The sequence below is a fragment of the Bufo gargarizans genome, chromosome 1 (assembly GCF_014858855.1).
Source record: "Bufo gargarizans isolate SCDJY-AF-19 chromosome 1, ASM1485885v1, whole genome shotgun sequence".
Classification (NCBI taxonomy): domain Eukaryota; kingdom Metazoa; phylum Chordata; class Amphibia; order Anura; family Bufonidae; genus Bufo; species Bufo gargarizans.
The window spans coordinates 287,404,079-287,422,216 of record NC_058080.1 but is presented as its reverse complement, the minus strand read 5'-3'; the positions used below and the strand labels follow the sequence as shown (position 1 = coordinate 287,422,216).

Here is an 18,138-nt window from a genome sequence, read left to right as displayed (position 1 = left end):
AAATTACTAAACTGACTGCCTGCAGCCACCACTAGGGGGAGCTCAGTGCATAGGAATTCATACAGTTACTGTCATCTCTTTACACTAATCTCCCCCTTGTGGCAGATGCATGAAAATGAAGTGCTTTCATGTTGAGAAGAGAGGAAGTTCAATGCTAGCCCCCTCCTCACCCAGGTCCCAAAACATTTGGGTGGTCTGCTTCTATTGAAGGTATGCCACGTTTCTCAGTGGTCAGTTCTGCCACTCAAGGAATCTCCTCTCTCTGTAGCCTCTGTTCTGTCTCTGCCGCACTCGGATGCAGTCAACCCTCTTGTCTGAATGCCATCTTCTATCCACTCTCTACTAGCTGTCATTTCTTTATGACCTTCTCATTTCTCACTTTCACCCCCCACTTCTTCCTCCAAATGGTTGCTTCTACAGGTCCTCCTCCCCGTTGGTTGCTCGGGGGATACTTATACATTCTCTAATCAAGGGCTAAGGTCTATCTCTTCTAAAGCACTTCTACACACATGGATGTAACAGCCACCATTGTATCAGCCAATATTATAAATAATACAATAACCCCTAATACCACAAATTTAACTCTACCCTTCCATACTCATACCTCAGCGATCAAAGCATAATTTGGCACCATCATTGAGAATGGCCTGAAAAGTGCCTTCAGGTTGTCTGGCAGCTCAGTCCTTCCAGCATAGCCAGGGTTCATTGTAATAAATGCTGCACATGTCATCACCAGTTTGATCTCTCTGCCTTCAAACATAAATCTGGAAAACTACAGAGAAATTTAATTCAAACATTTATAATTAATAAAAAAAAGGAAAAAAAGGAGAAAAACTTTTTTTAAATGTGTTACTGTTTGTAAAAATAATGATTTATATAGTAAAAGCACAAAGCACTATTACCAGAGTAATATAATTCCCTTAAAAATGAATGAATTTCTATGACTCTTGGTGACCTCTAAATATTAATCCATTACAAAGTGTGTAGCAGAAACTTAAATAAAGGGACGATCCTTAGTCATCATAAGCTCTTCCTCTGCATAGTGATGGTATTTTTTGTTTGTCACACAAATGTTTGCTGTTACATGAAGATCCAAGCATAGACCTCATGCATAGCCTTTTCAATGCTACACAAACTTGGAAGTAGCTGTTGAACACTACGTAACACTTGCCATTTGAAGGAGTTATCTCATTAATGATGTAAAAATGAAAACCAGACATCATATAGTACATAAAAATCTCTTTCTAACGAAGCTAGAACCAGCCTTGGGCCTCACATGGATCCAGAGATCTCCACATTCATTGCTCTCCTAGATTTATATCAAGCTGACAGCTCAAGGGGAGTGTCTTCTCTGCTGCAGCTCAGGGGGCGTGTCCATGCTCTCCCTATCACAGCTCAGGAGACAGTTGAAACATGAAACTGAGCATGTGCGGCCTTCTCGGTGAAGCGGCCAAAGAAATAAGAAAGAGAACAAAGAGCGGGTGGCGCTATACAGATATACTTTATTGAATAACTCACTGGCTATGCTAAATTTTTTATTACATGCAATTACAAAAGTATTCAGATCCAGGTGCTGGTTTGAAAACTGTAGAATATTTTTCATGAGATAACCCCCTTTAAATGGCTGAATAATAGATACTATGTAAATATATAAGGTATACACAAGCAAAGTTCCCCTTCCATAGACCATGCATATTATCTGTGAATGGAGAAAAAGTAAGGCCTCATGTACACAACCGTAAGTATTTTGGCAGTACACAAATTGCAGATCTGAAAGATACAGATACCATCCGCGTTGCATCCGCATTTTTTGCGGACCAATTGACTTCAGTGGTTCGGGGGTTTGGATTTTGCCAATTATAGGACATGTTCTATCTCTCCAAGATAGAATACGTCTGCATAATGTGGATCACAGATCCATTAAATAAGTCTGGAACACAGACTTCATTCGTATTTTGCGGCCTGCGGTTTGTGGACCGTAAAACATACAGGTCATGTGCATGAGGCCTGAATGATAGAATTGGCAGAGATCAGTGTTACCTTTGCTGCTTTGGCATTCCTTATTGTAATTAGCTGCTGGGCAATTACGGAAAGCACTTCAATGTCAATTCGGTTAAATTCATCAAAACAACACCAGGCTCCAGATTGGGCCAAACCACTGAAGAATCGCCCCATCATCTAAAGAAGAAGAGCAAACGATTAAAAACGTTGTCAATATGCATTATGTTCCCTGATATCAGCATGTGATAATAATGGTTTTCCAGGGACCTACGGGTGAAACTGCTGTGTTATCTTCATTTGGAGACCAGCAGGCCACACCCACATGTGGCAGCCAATGGCTGCACAAAAATTATCTGCGTGAAATGGGTGCAGCCATTGGTTGCAGTGGGTGAGCATGGCATGCCATGTGCTGCCGGACCATCTGGCCTCACCCTATCACTGTGCATAAAAGAAAAAAATGTAATGTTCCCAGGTTTAAAGGCTATATACACCTTTGGAGCCATTTTGTATTATTGCATTGCATATACATTGCGGCAAAAATCATTTCCTAATAGTTATCATTAAAAATTTTGCTCCGTTTGTCTATGTCTCCTTGTTTTAATACCCAGAAGCTGATGGCTGGTCTGTCCCCTGTTGAGAGAAATCTGTCAGAAAAGCTGTCTGAAGGCTCACTCGGCTCAGATAACCTTTCAGTGCAGTGGGTGCCATGTAATGCCACTTGCTGACTTAAAGGGAACCTGTCACCGGGATTTTGGGTATAGAGCTGAGGACATGGGTTGCTAGATGGCCGCTAGCACATCCGCAATACCCAGTCCCCATAGCTCTGTGTGCTTTTATTGTGTAAAAAACCCGATTTGATACATGTGCAAATTAACCTGAGATGAGTCCTGTACATGAGATGAGTCAGGGACAGGACTCATCTCAGGTTAATTTGCATATGTATCAAATCGGGTTTTTTACAAAATAAAAGCACACAGAGCTATGGGGACTGGGTATTGCGGATGTGCTAGCGGCCATCTAGCAGCCCATGTCCTCAGCTCTATACACAAAATCCCGGTGACAGGTTCCCTTTAATCATTTTGTTTACCTTGTAGTCCAGCCCATCAGAACAGTTGAACACCACACACTGTATAGCTAATGCTTTAGCAAGGTCTTTAGTGGTCTCAGTTTTCCCAGTCCCTGCAGGCCCAGCAGGGGCTCCACCAAGATCCAGCTGTAGAGCACCCATAAGGCACAGATAACATCGATCCTTGGAAAGAGAAATAATTCACTGTGTGAATAGATATAATTAAGTATCAACAGTTTCAACATATAATGTGAACTTATATAATGCAGAAACAATGTTTATGTATGAAAACTCCAGTCTCAATCACTGAGAGCAGCAAAACGGACAGGTGACTGCTCCCCCTCCGCTGGAGAAACTGAGTACAGACAATACAAATTTGCCATAATGTTTTGTCCCATATGTAACTTTTAAATGTAAAGAACATGAACACCTTTGCACCAATTTTTTTTATTTCCTTCCTAAATGCAACATTAAGCAATATTTTAAATAGTCTTTACTAAACTTTTCCTATCATTTAGCTTTTGCAGAGTGTATGCAAGTCCTTCACCTAGCTGCTGGTGCTATTGAATATGACATAAATCTGTCGAAGAACTGCCCCTGTTTCCGATGGCTCTTTCTGTTCTCTCCCCCTCTCCTATGTTTGTTGTAGGCCTCATGTACGCAGCTGTGTCTCTTCGAGTATGCAACAAACAAATCCACAAAATATTTTCTTCTCTTTCCCTTCAATAGAAAGGGCTATTCTCATCTGCAAATATGGACAAAAATAGGACCTGTGCTAAGATTTGCAGATCGGGCACATAGATCCGCAAAAAAAAGCAAAAAAACAAAAAAAAAACAGATGTGTGCATGACCGCATGGACATGAATAGGACAGTGTGCTATCTGTGGAAAAATTGCATAGCACACTGACACTGAAGAAAAATAAGGTTGCATACAAAGCCCTTATAGATAGTAGGAGCAGGAGGTTGTATATGGCAGAAAAGAGTGTGGAGAGGGAGGAAAGCATCCAAAGATGGTAATTCACACAGCCCACACAAGACAGTCTGCAGGGGAGGAAAACAGCATCCTGGACACACAGATGCAATATGTATTACTGAGACCTTATACAGTCAGAAGTGTATCCTCCCAAATCATGTCTAGTCAACTGAATTTAACACAGATGGGCTCCAAAGATGATCAAGAGAAATGGGCGGCCCCAGAGCTAAATTTCAATAGTTAAAGGGGTTGTCTTATCATGGATAATGGAGAATATCGCTAGGATATGCCCCCATTGTCTTATAGGTCCGGGTCCCGCACCTATATTCAGAACGGGGCCCCGCAAGTGAAGTAGGGCGCACTGCGCATGCGCAGCCGCCCTCCATTCATTTTCTATGGGGCGGCTATTTCCATCGGCCACATAAAAATGAATGGGAGCGAAGGCCGCACATGCGCAGTACGCTCCCATTCACTTTTATGGGGAGCTGGCTTGGAGTCCCCCAGCCACCACCTTGCGGGGCTCCGTTCTCGGAACCCGCACCTATAAGACAATGGGGGCATATCCTAGCGATATGCCCCTATTGTCCATGATGAGACAACCCCTTTAAGGGCCTGAATACTTATGTCCATGCACAATTTTTGTCTTTCCTTTTTAATAAACATTTCTTTTTTATTTTAGCACATGGTTGCACATAAAACAAGCAAAAAAGTTAAAAGGTCTGAAGACTTTTTGAATAGATTGTACCTTGTGTTCAGTGGATAAAACAATACATGCTTACAATACAAGTAAGAGTTGGTAGTCATTATGGACTGTACACCTTCACTCCAATGCAGTCTATCTGCATATACAGTATATATAGAAAACGTTAATTATGTAGACTGTAGTTTCTAAGAATATATAGTGCATCTATACATGTTTTGCATCTGTGTATGATAGCCCTTCACAAAACAGGAAATATTCTTACAGTTAGAGGAGTTATGACCAGTCGAGGACAAGCACCAAGATATTCATAAGCATATGTATACTGCGACAAAGCCATCCGTGCCACACAGTTGTCAATATCTAGGTCCCAATAATAGCGCAGTTGTCTCTGCCATTCAAAACTGTCAATGCTGTTAACCTAGAAAAAAAAGAAACATTTTTTTAAACTTTTTTTTATCAAATTTAATCTTACTCTACATAGTAGTGGCGTCGCTAGATGGGGGCGAGGAGGGGCAATCGCCCCGCCCTATGTCCCTATGTTATTCTTTGCCCCCACCCCCACCCGCTGATTCCCCCAGGTGAATACTAATGAGCTCTTCCATTAGTACCGAAGGACCAGGAAGCGGTAAACGCTCTGTACTTACCATTTCCTGGTCCTCGGCTGTCAGCTGTGCAGGGCTGCGCACAGCATGAGGGCGCTCTGTGACCAGTTCAGAGCACAGTCGACTGAGGAGAGAGAAAATTGCAGGCGGCATCCAGGAGCAGGAGAGGTAAGTGGTTTTTTATTTTATAAAAAATGTGGCTGCTGGGGGCATAATAGGGGCTAATCATGAGAGGCATAATGGGGGCTATTTGGAGGCATAAGGGGGCTAATTGGAGGCATATGGGGGCTAATTAGAGGCATATGGGGGCTAATTAGAGGCATATTGGGGCTAATTGGAGGCATATAGGGCTAATTAGAGGCATATGGGGGCTAATTGGAGGCATATGGGGCTAATTGGAGGCATATGGGGCTATATAGAGGCATATGGGGCTAATGAGGCATATGGGGGCTAATGAGGCATATGGGGGCTAATAAGAGGCATATGGGCGCTAATAAGAGGCATAATGGGGGCTAATTAGAGACATAATGGGAGCTAATGAGGCATATGGGAGCTAATGAGGCATATGGGGCTAATAAGAGGCATAATGGGGGCTAATTAGAGACATAATGGGGATAATGAGGCATATGGGAGCTAATGAGGCATATGGGGCTAATAAGAGGAATAATGTGGGCTAATGAGGCATAATGGCTTATAATGGGGGCTAATGAGGCATAAGGGCTGATATGGGCTAATGAGAGGCATGAGGGCTGATATGGGGGTGATAAGAGGCATAATGGGGGCTAATAAGAGGAATAATGGGGGATAATGAGACATAAGGGCTTATAATGGGGGCTAATGAGGCATACAGGCTGATATGTGGGCTAATGAGAGGCATGAGGGCTGATATGGGGGTGATAAGAGGCATAATGGGGGCTAATAAGAGGAATAATGGGGGCTAATGAGAGGCATGAGGGCTGATATGGGGGTGATAAGAGGCATAATAGGGGCTAATAAGAGGAATAATGGGGGCTAATGAGGCATGAGGGCTGATATGGGGGCTAGTGAGAGGCATGGGTGCTGATATGGGAGTGATGAGAGGCATAATGAGGGCTAATGAGAGGCATAATAAGTGTCATCCACAGATGCCCCCATAACAGTGTGTCTTCCACAGATCCACCATAACACTGCGCCTGCGCACTGACGAGAGACAGAAAGAAGGGGAAAGAATCCGCGGAAGCAAGCAGAGGACAGCACAGCAGACGACTGAATAGCTTATTTTGTAAGTAAATTGTTTTATTATAAATGTATCCCTGCATACCGCAATCCTCTCGTATTTTATAATCTTATTTATATATACTTATTTTGTTTTTGCCCCCACATTTTTGACTGTGGTATCTTTGTGCCCCCCCCCCCCCCCCTATATATTGTTCCTAGAGTCGCCACTGCTACATAGATAGTTGTAATAATTAAAAAAGCTAAAGGAACCACAACTGAGAACTAAAGCCCTGATTTATCAAAGTAGTTTTGCTTTCATTTTCATGACTTTTCTGTCATTTTACTTGTAAAACTAATTTATCAGTAGTCTTTCACAGGCCAAAGTTATTTTTTTTCCTAAGTCTCCTTCAGCTGTTGTGGGGATTCCTATAAAATTAGTTTGTTTGTGGCCTTATTTATCATAAAGAAAGTCTCAAAAAGATGTGTCAGCTGCTCCCAACTACTGATCTGCTGTAGCTTTGACAGGTGAAGGTAAGTCACAGTGTGATAGTTTAGCTTGTGACACATTTAGGGTGGGTTCACACTAGCGTTAGGGATTCTGTTATAGCTTTATGTTATAACATAGTTATAACGGAAAATAACGGAATTCATAAGATGGAATGCAAAATGGAAGCCTTAAAAGGCATTCCGTTTTGCTCCGTCCTAATGGAAGTCTATGGGAAAACATAACGGAACTGCCTGGGTCCCGTTATGCAAGACGGAAAACAAAGTCCTGTCGACAGGACTTTGTTTTCCATCTTGCATAACGGGACCCAGACGGATCCGTTATGCTTTCCCATAGACTTCTATTAGGACGGAGAGCAAATGGAATGCCTTTTAAAGTGTGAACCCACCCTTAACAAGTTCTGTGCGCCACTTCAAAGAACATTACCTTTACACAAATGTGAAAATGTGAAATGTGTTGATAAATCAGGCCTAAATGTTCTGATTTTTACAGTATAGTTTAGCAGTGTGGACATTTTCAAATACTAATTATGTTTATTTTTTTAGTGTTTCTGGTTATAAGTAAAACTGGAAAAGCCCCCCTTTTGAATTTTAAATATTTTAGTTTTTTTTAAAATATTTTTACTATCATTTTTATTCCCCTTAGGAGACTTGAACATGTGATCTTTACAACATAGACTGCAACAGTATACTAAAAGATTTTAAATTGCCTCCTAGTTACTATTGACTGTGGGGTTAAAGGACTGAGATTGGATTTTTCTCTGACCCTGGTCATTGTGACTGGATGTCAGCTGAAATACACAACCAGCACCCGCTGCCTATGGACTGACTCAGCTCTTGAGCCTGCTATATACTGCATAATCCCCACACATAAGTTACGTATGAGTATGTCAATTTGAATTAAGGGGTAAAGGCAGATAAGTGTAATGGTTGCCAAACCCAACAGATTTCAGCGGGACAGGCTAACTATCTTATGTGTATGTGGGTTTGCTTCCTCTCGCTTTATAGATGATGTTGGCGAAATAAAGGATCCGCATGTTGAATTCAACCCTTGTTCCTATTGCTTACAAGGAGCGATAAGCATCTTACCCCTGTGTCCCCAATGAGGGGGAGTCGGGAAGAATAACTGTTAGCCAAACGTTCAACTGTCAGCTATTGAAGATGTATGGGCACCTTTAGACTTTCATTTTACTCAATGCAAATCTTAAAGAGGAAGATTACCTGGTCCTTTACAAGGTCACTGACGATATCCCTTGCATGAACATCAATTGTTATCAAAGCCGTTATGATATTTCTATGCAAAGCAGGAAGCTGCCCTCGGACAAGCCCAGCTAAAGCATTCAGTCTCTGAGTGAACAAGAAAAAGACATTACAAAAACAGTAAAACCTTTAGATTCCACCAACAACACTGTATGTAGATATGTGCACACATGTCACTATATATCTAAACTTCCAAATAGTTTTGATTTCCGATCATTTTCAATCATTTCAATAAGAATGCCAAATTATTGAACTTCTATAAATCGTTTTGGTTTATGTACCATGCCAGGAGGTGCATTTTATCACCTATCCATGGCTGGTATATTTAAACAATCACTGCTCCTCCTTCTCTCTTTTAGCTGCAGTCGCCAAAATGTATACAGTGGGTACTTCAGAAAAATCTGATGCTCAGTTATTATCCACTGTTTATGCATCCAGAAAATCCTATTACCTATGTTTCTTATTACTTACAGCTTGTAAGAACTTGCGTCCATGAACCATGTCCTTTAACAAATAACATACCTCAAAACTAACTTTTTCAAACTCTGCCATAGAATTCAGGTTTTCCCCTGCTTCTCCTTCAAGGCATTGAGTTAGATCTCTGCACCACATGAGTTGGGAAATTGTCAACACCACCTATAGAAAAAATTATGTGTCCATTATTCATTCATCTTTCATATACCAGGAGACTCTAGAAACTAAGCATACTCAACTGGGCAGATTAGCTAATCCTGTCTAATATTCAGACACTGTTAATTTAAAGAAGACAGTCTAGAGATATGTCCGATTTATCACAGTGGCTGACGATGGATGATATATTTGGTGCATTTTGAGACACTTTTGTCTAACTTCACATTACCTATTGGTTGGTTTATTTAGTACAAAAGGTTTCTGCAGTTTTAGTGCATCTCAACCCACAATCTTTTTCCATTAAGCCATGCTCCCTTGGTGGACAATGAGCCAAAACTAACTAAAACAATTAATACTTGTGGTAAAAAGCATATTTCTTTGCACAAATTAAGCCAGAATTCCACCACATTCGGATTAGTAACCCCCCATTCAATTTTCTTTAATAGAGGACTTATATTTTTAAAGCAAATACCTGAGAAGGATGTCCTGCAACTACCCATTCAACTCTACTTTTATTTTGGTAATCCGCTATGGCAGCTTTGCTGAGACGTTTCAGAGAACTGTACATTGCTTCTTCCACCTTGCCCAGCCAGTCTTCAACATTTCCTCTCGCTTTCAATCCTTTACCCAAGCTCACCTAGAGGAGAACATTACATATGTACAAAATGGTGACACAAAGAAGAGCACAACTTGTAAGAAAATGATGAAAATTACCCTCTCTCCTTCAGGTGAAAGCATGGCAAGGATATCATTTGTGAAAACCTTCTCCTGATCTCCACCAGAAGCCACGGTGGCAAACTCAAGTTTAGCGATTGAGTCAAAGCACTTCCGTAGGTGAGGCTGAACTGCTTGAGGGTTACGCGTTTGAGCAAGTATTTCCAGAAGTTCATCATTGGACAAGAAGTAAAATCTGTTCAAAATATTAATACATCTTTTAATAAGAACAACAGTGTAATTTACAGGTACATTCTTATTCTGAACCTCAGGGCTTAAGTGCATTGCAAAGTGGGTTAATATTGATAAGTGATAACCTATCCTCAAGATAGGTCATCAATATCAGATCGGTGGGGTTCCCAGCTTCCCTGCTGATCAACTATTTGAATAGGTAGTGGTGTTAGTGCCAGCGCTGCTTCCGCTTCAAAATTACATGTGCGCCATTTCCTCAGTAGCGGTGGTGTAGTGTAATAACATTTGAATGGGAAGAGCAGCTGTAATTACACTGTGCCACCTCTACAATAGAGACAAAATGCAAGTAATTTTGAAGTGGAAGCATTGCTCTCACAAGCATCGCTAGCTCTTCAAACAGCTGATCGGCGGGGGTGCCTGGATTTGAACACCCGCCGATCTGATGATGGCCTATCCTGAGGATAGCTCATCAATATTAACCCACTGCCCCCACTGTACCTCTGTATTCTTTTGATCTAATAAGGAGGCAAAAGGAGGACTTTTTCCTGTAAGAATCCACATAAAACCTACAGAAACATACTCCATAAGATGGCATATTATGCAGGTACTCTCCAAGAAGCATTAGAGACTATCTCGCCGATGCTGCACCAAAGTATCATACCACAGCATACGGAGTCCCTGCTGCTCTATAGAATCACAAGGTACTCTGTGTGCAGCCTGAAACCCTCCTGCAAACTGAAGGGAACTGAGTTAAAGTTCCTGACACAGCATCTTGACAGAAGTGCCACTGTGCTAAGAAAATGCCGAAGGGGTCTTGGTCCTTTCATCTCCTTGACTGGTGCAGACCAATACCTTTCAATGAATTAATAATTGCCTCTCAGAGAAAACATATAAAAATGTAAATGTAACATTAATTTAAAATAAAAAAGTGGTCCCAGAATCACATTCAGTTACATCAATTAGGAACCCCAAGTGTTGTTATATACTCTACACAATATATCATTGAAGGCTTATGAAAGGTTACTGTTAGGTGAAGTCATTGTGCAATGCAGTTATATTTAGTTTAGAGTTTATGCTTCCTGTCTTTTATGATGTCCATCTTGTTTATTGTCAAGGGTAGTAATTTAGAGTAGTAAAATCAATACAAAACAGTCCAACAGTCTGTCTTACTGATAAAGTAGCTTATATGTTACTAACCTTGGAAATACAACGCGTTTCGATTCCAAGTAAGCCTCCAGGCATTTTTGAATTTGATCAAGTAGTGCATTGTTATTCTGAAATGTCTCCAGAAGACCTGAACATGATGGAATATTCAGTTAGTTAAAACATTTCTACTGACTTAAGAGTCAAAAGAAAAAAAGAATAATACAATGAGTTCTGTAACCACAATTTGCGCACAGACTTCAGAAGACAAACAGGAAAACATCATTTCAAACCCCAATGGAAAATGCTGACATGTTCATTATTTTCATGAAAAAGTTTCTAGTAACTACTGCTATGCTGTAGTTTTAAGTGGAGAAAACTTATACACTGGAATTTCTGCAAGTGGTCGTTGCAAAACACTACAATGGAGGATGAAGCAGGTCATGATCCTATTTACTGGATTCATATAAATTAATATACGGGTGTACTGGTTCTCATTGAAGAGATGTATAGACCCATGGGAGAAAAGGTTATGCAAAGGAAGCCACCTGTTCCTCCTTCAAGGTAATGAGTTAGAGCTCTGCACCACATGAGTTGTGAAACTGTAAACACCACCTATACAAAAAATTATATATGTCCATTATTTATTCATCCTTTATTTACCAGGCTCTAGAAACAAAGCATACTCAACTGGGCAGATTAACTAATCCTGTCTAATATTTAGACACGGTTAACTTAAACCAGACAGTCTAGAGATGTGCCAGATATATCACAGTGGCTGATGCTGGATGATATATTTGGTGCATCTTTAGACACTTTTGTCTAATTTCACACAAAGGGTTGACTTATTGCATACAATTTTTCAACCAATAAACTGTAAGATCACTGCAAAATATATAAAGTGGTGTGTTTTTTTTCAAATACTTACATACCCAGTCATTACCCTTTTCTTTGGCAGCAATGAGCTCTATGGCACATGGACAAGCTGTCTAGGGGTGGGAGGGTGCACTTGTCCATGAGGAAATAGGCATCACATTTGTCTAGACAATGATGCAGATCACATGCGCAGCAATAGGACAGCCTACATCTGATATAATGTTTCATCTAAGGGGGATGGACAACCCATGTGTTAGGAAGAAATGGGCATTATGCAGAACACTCATCTATGGTATTATATGTCAGTCTTAATTAGAAGGAATTAAATGTGACAAATGAATTAAGAGGTGCAAAACTCTTAATAAATTTGGTTTATTTTCTGAAAATCCATGCACTAGAAAAGCAGTTAAATGATTTGGGCTATAATTTATGCCAGTTTTCAGTATAGTAAATCTGTTGGGCTACCCTCCCATTAAGCCCTGCCCGAGTGGTGTAAAAGTTAAAAAAGTAAAAAAAAAATTTTATAAAGCGGCCTGCAAAAATTTTAATATTTTTTTTTTACCAAAAGATTGACAAAAGTCATAATTTTTTATATTTATAACATCGTTAAACCTGTTCTCATGGATTGTAGTGTATTTTAGCTGCAGAGGTGGACTGACCATAGACCCTACTGGGAAGATTCCTAGTGGTCAGATGTAGGGATGAGCGAACTCGAACTGTATAGTTCGGGTTCGTACCGAATTTTGGGGTGTCCGTGACACGGACCCGAACCCGGACATTTCCCTAAAAGTCCGGGTTCGGGTTCGGTGTTCGTCGCTTTCTTGGCGCTTTTTGACGCTTTCTTGCCGCTTTTTGAAAGGCTGCAAAGCAGCCAATCAACAAGCATCATACTACTTGCCCCAAGAGGCCATCACAGCCATGCCTACTATTGGCATGGCTGTGATTGGCCAGAGCACCATGTGACCCAGCCTCTATTTAAGCTGGAGTCACATAGCGCCGCCCGTCACTCTGCTCTGATTAGCGTAGGGAGAGGTTGCGGCTGCGACAGTAGGGCGAGATTAGGCAGATTAACTCCTCCAAAGGACTTGATTATTGATCGATCTGCAGCTGTGGATCATTGAGCTGCTGATCCTCAATTGCTCACTGTTTTTAGGCTGCCCAGACCGTTTGTCAGTCACTTTTTTCTGGGGTGATCGGCGGCCATTTTGTGTCTTGTGGTGCGCCAGCACAAGCTGCCACCAAGTGCATTTAACCCTCAATGGTGTGGTTGTTTTTTGGCTAAAGCCTACATCAGGGTGAAGCTGTAACACCAAGTGCATTTAACCAGCAATAGTCTGTTTATTTTTTGGCCATATACGACATCAGGGGCAAGCTGCGCCTGTCACCAAGTGCATTTAACCCTCAATGGTGTGTTTTTTTTGGCTAAAGCCTACATTAGGGTGAAGCTGTCACACCAAGTGCATTTAACCAGCAATAGTCTGTTTATTTTTTGGCCATATACTACATCAGGGGCAAGCTGCGCCTGTCACCAAGTGCATTTAACCCTCAATGGTGTGGTTGTTTTTTGGCTAAAGCCTACATCAGAGTGAAGCTGTCACACCAAGTGCATTTAACCAGCAATAGTCTGTTTATTTTTTGGCCATATACTACATCAGGGGCAAGCTGCGCCTGTCACCAAGTGCATTTAACCCTCAATGGTGTGGTTGTTTTTTGGCTAAAGCCTACATCAGAGTGAAGCTGTCACACCAAGTGCATTTAACCAGCAATAGTCTGTTTATTTTTTGGCCATATACTACATCAGGGGCAAGCTGCGCCCGTCACCAAGTGCATTTAACCCTCAGTAGTGTGGTTGGTCAAGCTGTCACACCAAGTGCATTTAACCAGCAATAGTCTGTTCATTTTTTGGCCATATACTACATCAGGGGCAAGCTGCGCCTGTCACCAAGTGCATTTAACCTTCAGTAGTGTGGTTGGTCAAGCTGTCACACCAAGTGCATTTAACCAGCAATAGTGTGGTTATTTTTTGGCCATATCCCAGTCTAATTCTGTCAGTAAATCTATACCTGTCACCCAGCGCCTAAATACTAGGCCTCAAATTTATATCCTGCTAAATCTGTCGTTACCGCTGTACTGTTCTGGCTGGGCAAGTTATTTAGTGTCCGTCAAAGCACATTTTTTGTTCTGGGTTGAAATACAATTCCCAATTTAGCAATTTCCTAATTTAGTGGTTTCTGCTGTATCAGAGCTATTTGAAATCTATCCCTAAAAGGGTATATAATATTCAAGGTGCACATAGGGTCATTCAGAATAACTTCACACACACGCTACTGTGCATTTCCAAGTCTAATTCTGTCAGTAAATCTATACCTGTCACCCAGCGCCTAAATACTAGGCCTCAAATTTATATCCCGCTAAATCTGTCGTTACTGCTGTACTGTTCTGGCTGGGCAAGTTATTTAGTGTCCGTCAAAGCACATTTTTTGTTCTGGGTTGAAATACAATTCCCAATTTAGCAATTTCCTAATTTAGTGGTTTCTGCTGTATCAGAGCTATTTGAAATCTATCCCTAAAAGGGTATATAATATTCAAGGTGCACATAGGGTCATTCAGAATAACTTCACACACACGCTACTGTGCATTTCCAAGTCTAATTCTGTCAGTAAATCTATACCTGTCACCCAGCGCCTAAATACTAGGCCTCAAATTTATATCCCGCTAAATCTGTCGTTACTGCTGTACTGTTCTGGCTGGGCAAGTTATTTAGTGTCCGTCAAAGCACATTTTTTGTTCTGGGTTGAAATACAATTCCCAATTTAGCAATTTCCTAATTTAGTGGTTTCTGCTGTATCAGAGCTATTTGAAATCTATCCCTAAAAGGGTATATAATATTCAAGGTGCACATAGGGTCATTCAGAATAACTTCACAAACACGCTACTGTGCATTTCCAATTCTAATTCCGTCAGTAAATCTATACCTGTCACCCAGCGCCTAAATACTAGGCCTCAAATTTATATCCTGCTAAATCTGTCGTTACTGCTGTACTGTTCTGGCTGGGCAAGTTATTTAGTGTCCGTCAAAGCACATTTTTTGTTCTGGGTTGAAATACAATTCCCAATTTAGCAATTTCCTAATTTAGTGGTTTCTGCTGTATCAGAGCTATTTGAAATCTATCCCTAAAAGGGTATATAATATTCAAGGTGCACATAGGGTCATTCAGAATAACTTCACACACACGCTACTGTGCATTTCCAAGTCTAATTCCGTCAGTAAATCTATACCTGTCACCCAGCGCCTAAATACTAGGCCTCAAATTTATATCCCGCTAAATCTGTCGTTACTGCTGTACTGTTCTGGCTGGGCAAGTTATTTAGTGTCCGTCAAAGCAAATTTTTTGTTCTGGGTTGAAATACAATTCCCAATTTAGCAATTTCCTAATTTAGTGGTTTCTGCTGTATCAGGCCTACTTTAAATACATCCCTAAAAGGGTATATAATATTCAAGGTGCACATAGGGTCATTCAGAATAACTTCACACACACGCTACTGTGCATTTCCAAGTCTAATTCTGTCAGTAAATCTATATCTGTCACCCAGCACCTAAATACTAGGCCTCAAATTTATATTCAGCTGAATTTGAATACAATACATTGGGCCAAATAATAGTTTTGTTGTTGTGGTGAACGATAACAATGAGGAAAGCATCTAGTAAGGGACGCGTACGTGGACATGGTCGTGGTGGTGTTAGTGGACCCTCTGGTGCTGGGAGAGGACGTGGCCGTTCTGCCACATCCACACGTCCTAGTGTACCAACTACCTCAGGTCCCAGTAGCCGCCAGAATTTACAGCGATATATGGTGGGGCCCAATGCCGTTCTAAGGATGAGCAGGTACAGGCATTAGTCAATTGGGTGGCCGACAGTGGATCCAGCACGTTCACATTATCTCCCACCCAGTCTTCTGCAGAAAGCGCACAGATGGCGCCTGAAAACCAACCCCATCAGTCTGTCACATCACCCCCATGCATATCAGGGAAACTGTCTGAGCCTCAAGTTATGCAGCAGTCTCTTATGCTGTTTGAAGACTCTGCTTGCAGGGTTTCCCAAGGGCATCCACCTAGCCCTTCCCCAGCGGTGGAAGACATAGACTGCACTGACGCACAACCACTTATGTTTCCTGATGATGAGGACATGGGAATACCACCTCAGCATGTCTCTGATGAGGACGAAATACAGGTGCCAACTGCTGCGTCTTTCTGCAGTGTGCAGACTGAACAGGAGGTCAGGGATCAAGACTGGGTGGAAGACGATGCAGGGGACGATGAGGTCCTAGACCCCACATGGAATGAAGGTCGTGCCACTGACTTTCACAGTTCGGAGGAAGAGGCAGTGGTGAGACCGAGCCAACAGCGTAGCAAAAGAGGGAGCAGTGGGCAAAAGCAGAACACCCGCCGCCAAGAGACTCCGCCTGCTACTGACCGCCGCCATCTTGGACCGAGCACCCCAAAGGCAGCTTCAAGGAGTTCCCTGGCATGGCACTTCTTCAAACAATGTGCTGACGACAAGACCCGAGTGGTTTGCACGCTGTGCCATCAGAGCCTGAAGCGAGGCATTAACGTTCTGAACCTTAGCACAACCTGCATGACCAGGCACCTGCATGCAAAGCATGAACTGCAGTGGAGTAAACACCTTAAAAACAAGGAAGTCGCTCAGGCTCCCCCTGCTACCTCTTCTGCTGCTGCCGCCTCGGCCTCTTCTGCTGCTGCCGCCTCGGCCTCTTCCTCCGCCTCTGGAGGAACGTTGGCACCTGCCGCCCAGCAAACAGGGGATGTACCACCAACACCACCACCACCTCCGTCACCAAGCGTCTCAACCATGTCACACAGCAGCGTTCAGCTCTCCATCTCACAAACATTTGAGAGAAAGCGTAAATTCCCACCTAGCCACCCTCGATCCCTGGCCCTGAATGCCAGCATTTCTAAACTACTGGCCTATGAAATGCTGTCATTTAGGCTGGTGGACACAGACAGCTTCAAACAGCTCATGTCGCTTGCTGTCCCACAGTATGTTGTTCCCAGCCGCCACTACTTCTCCAAGAGAGCCGTGCCTTCCCTGCACAACCAAGTATCCGATAAAATCAAGTGTGCACTGCGCAACGCCATCTGTAGCAAGGTCCACCTAACCACAGATACGTGGACCAGTAAGCACGGCCAGGGACGCTATATCTCCCTAACTGCACACTAGGTAAATGTAGTGGCAGCTGGGCCCCAGGCGGAGAGCTGTTTGGCGCACGTCCTTCCGCCGCCAAGGATCGCAGGGCAACATTCTTGCCTCCTGTTGCCACCTCCTCCTTCTCGGCTTCCTCCTCCTCTTCTTCCACCTGCTCATCCAGTCAGCCACACACCTTCACCACCAACTTTAGCACAGCCCGGGGTAAACGTCAGCAGGCCATTCTGAAACTCATATGTTTGGGGGACAGGCCCCACACTGCACAGTTGTGGTGGGGTATAGAACAACAGACCGACGAGTGGTTGCTGCCGGTGAGCCTCAAGCCCGGCCTGGTGGTGTGCGATAATGGGCGAAATCTCGTTGCAGCTCTGGGACTAGCCGGTTTGACGCACATCCCTTGCCTGGCGCATGTGCTGAATTTGGTGGTGTAGAAGTTCATTCACAACTACCCCGACATGTCAGAGCTGCTGCATAAAGTGCGGGCCGTCTGTTCGCGCTTCCGGCGTTCACATCCTGCCGCTGCTCGCCTGTCTGCGCTACAGTGTAACTTCGGCCTTCCCGCTCACCGCCTCATATGCGACGTGCCCACCAGGTGGAACTCCACCTTGCACATGCTGGACAGACTGTGCGAGCAGCAGCAGACCATAGTGGAGTTTCAGCTGCAGCACGCACGGGTCAGTCGCACTGCGGAACAGCACCACTTCACCACCAATGACTGGGCCTCCATGCGAGACCTGTGTGCCCTGTTGCGCTGTTTCGAGTACTCCACCAACATGGCCAGTGGCGATGACGCCGTTATCAGCGTTACAATACCACTTCTATGTCTCCTTGAGAAAACACTTAGGGCGATGATGGAAGAGGAGGTGGCCCAGGAGGAGGAGGAGGAGGAGGAGGAAGAGGGGTCATTTTTAGCACTTTCAGGCCAGTCTCTTCGAAGTGACTCAGAGGGAGGTTTTTTGCAACAGCAGAGGCCAGGTACAAATGTGGCCAGCCAGGGCCCACTACTGGAGGACGAGGAGGACGAGGATGAGGAGGAGGTGGAGGAGGATGAG

At 43.0% G+C, this 18,138-nt stretch overlaps 1 protein-coding gene across 1 annotated transcript in view; it reads right to left on the bottom strand.

Annotated features, from left to right (window-relative positions):
• Nucleotides 1-18,138, bottom strand: part of DNAH6 (dynein axonemal heavy chain 6) — a 363,279-nt gene that overhangs the window by 259,148 nt on the left and 85,993 nt on the right. The window contains exons 23-31 of the mRNA XM_044304479.1: nt 11,041-11,137; nt 9,652-9,847; nt 9,410-9,574; nt 8,830-8,943; nt 8,269-8,394; nt 5,007-5,162; nt 3,089-3,250; nt 2,041-2,178; nt 605-772 (exon numbers count right to left, since the gene is read on the bottom strand). Coding sequence (XP_044160414.1) covers nt 605-772; nt 2,041-2,178; nt 3,089-3,250; nt 5,007-5,162; nt 8,269-8,394; nt 8,830-8,943; nt 9,410-9,574; nt 9,652-9,847; nt 11,041-11,137 — 1,322 coding nt within the window. The remainder of the gene's footprint in view (nt 1-604; nt 773-2,040; nt 2,179-3,088; nt 3,251-5,006; nt 5,163-8,268; nt 8,395-8,829; nt 8,944-9,409; nt 9,575-9,651; nt 9,848-11,040; nt 11,138-18,138) is intronic.